Below are 1,565 nucleotides of genomic sequence, written 5' to 3' on the forward strand. Positions count from 1 at the left end.
GCTCGAGCTGCCTTTTTGCGGACGCTGGGTGTACGGAGCGGCGTAACGTTCGCTGCCTGACTCGAGGCGAGACTCTAATGTCTCCCGTCAGCTACCCTCAGCAACCAATGTCCTGTCCCCACTGTTAAATGAAGGCAATTCCTCGGGCGTGTGTCCCTACAAGGGCTCGGGGAACAGTTCCCAAGGGGGGCGGGGCCAAGCTCGTCAGAAGCATTCTCATCCGGGTATTCCCTAGATGCCGCAGCCGCCATCTTTGTTTTGTGCTGAAAGTCGCTATTGACGCCCGCGGACAGCCGGGCGAAGGGAAGTGGCAAGATGGCGACTCCCACGGCGGAGGCGTGGAGGAGCACGGAGGGGTACCGCGGGGATGGGCGCGCCTGCGCCTGACCCGGGCGCAGCCTAAGCCCGAGATAAGCGCGCAGCGACCCCAGACCCTCGCCTCAGGGCAGCGCGGGGGCTCCTTTAAGAGAAGAAGCCAAAGGCGAAACAGAGCGAAGGCGGGAGGGGGAGCAGTGACGTCATCCGACCCCGCCCCCTCGCCCGACCGTCGCAGCCGCCATGTTTAGTTGTTACTTCTTCACACAAGATGGCGGCTCCCAGGGAGGAGGCATGAGCGCCCTGCCGTTACCGCTCCTCATGCCGTACAGTTGTCACTTCAGGGCCTAACTCTGGCTTTTGAAGCGGCTCCTGTGGGAAGGAGTTATAAGGTGGGAATCGAGGATCGGACGCTGCCTTGCGTTTTGTTTGCAGTGGAAGAACTGACCCAGGAAGAAGAGAATAGGGGAGAAGGGGGAGCTAATCTCAAGATGGCGGCTCCCAGAGCGGCAGGCGCAGCCTGAGCAGCTGAGGCGAACTGAGGAGAGAGGTTCAAGACCTCACAAGCCGTACGGCGCAAGCCTCTGAGCAGTCCCAGAGAACTCGAGCTCGTCTGGCCTCCGGCGCGCCTCTATTCCTGACGAGTGTCGAGACTGTTTCGTGAGCGGCGGCTGCACTAAGCGCTGGGCGGGGAAACGGGACGGTCTCAAGATGGCGGCTCCCACAATTGTGGTCTGAGCACCGGCGGGACTGGGACAACCGCGGCGCTTGTGGCTCCTATCCACCCGCCCCGGAAGCCGGCCAGTGCGGGGGACTTGGGGGGTGTGGGAACCGGGCCGGGGCTCCGCCATTTCCGGCGGGTGTGGGCTACGACTGAGGAAGGGAGGAGAGAGAGGCGGCTCAAGATGGCGGCTCCCAGGTCCTCCCGCCCGAGCTTATAAGCAGGAGCTCCCGGGCAAGTAGTCAGAGCGGCTGGACTCGTATGCCTCAAGCTTCTCGGGCCTAGCCGCTCTACTGTTTCGGGACGCTCTTTAAGAGTCGGGTTGAAAGAGAAGAAGGAAAAGAGCCGAAGGGAAGGAGGATAGTTAAGATGGCGGCCTCCATGGAGCCGTCCACCGCTGTGTGAGGAACTGCTTTTCCGTGAGAGCTGCCTTAGACGAAAGGGGGTGTGTGGGAGGTATTGGGGGGCGCCTTTCTCGCTCTGTGACTTTTCCCTATCTCGCCCTTTCCCGGAATTATGGCTTCGGCCG

The 1,565-nt window shown here is 61.9% G+C and overlaps 1 protein-coding gene across 1 annotated transcript in view; it reads left to right on the forward strand.

Annotated features, from left to right (window-relative positions):
- Window positions 1-1,565, forward strand: part of HCFC1 (host cell factor C1) — a 25,150-nt gene that overhangs the window by 1,652 nt on the left and 21,933 nt on the right. Inside the window, exon 3 of the mRNA XM_006766953.2 lies at window positions 236-356. Coding sequence (XP_006767016.1) covers window positions 236-356 — 121 coding nt within the window. The remainder of the gene's footprint in view (window positions 1-235; window positions 357-1,565) is intronic.

The sequence above is a fragment of the Myotis davidii genome, unplaced genomic scaffold (assembly GCF_000327345.1).
Source record: "Myotis davidii unplaced genomic scaffold, ASM32734v1 scaffold462, whole genome shotgun sequence".
NCBI lineage: Eukaryota > Metazoa > Chordata > Mammalia > Chiroptera > Vespertilionidae > Myotis > Myotis davidii.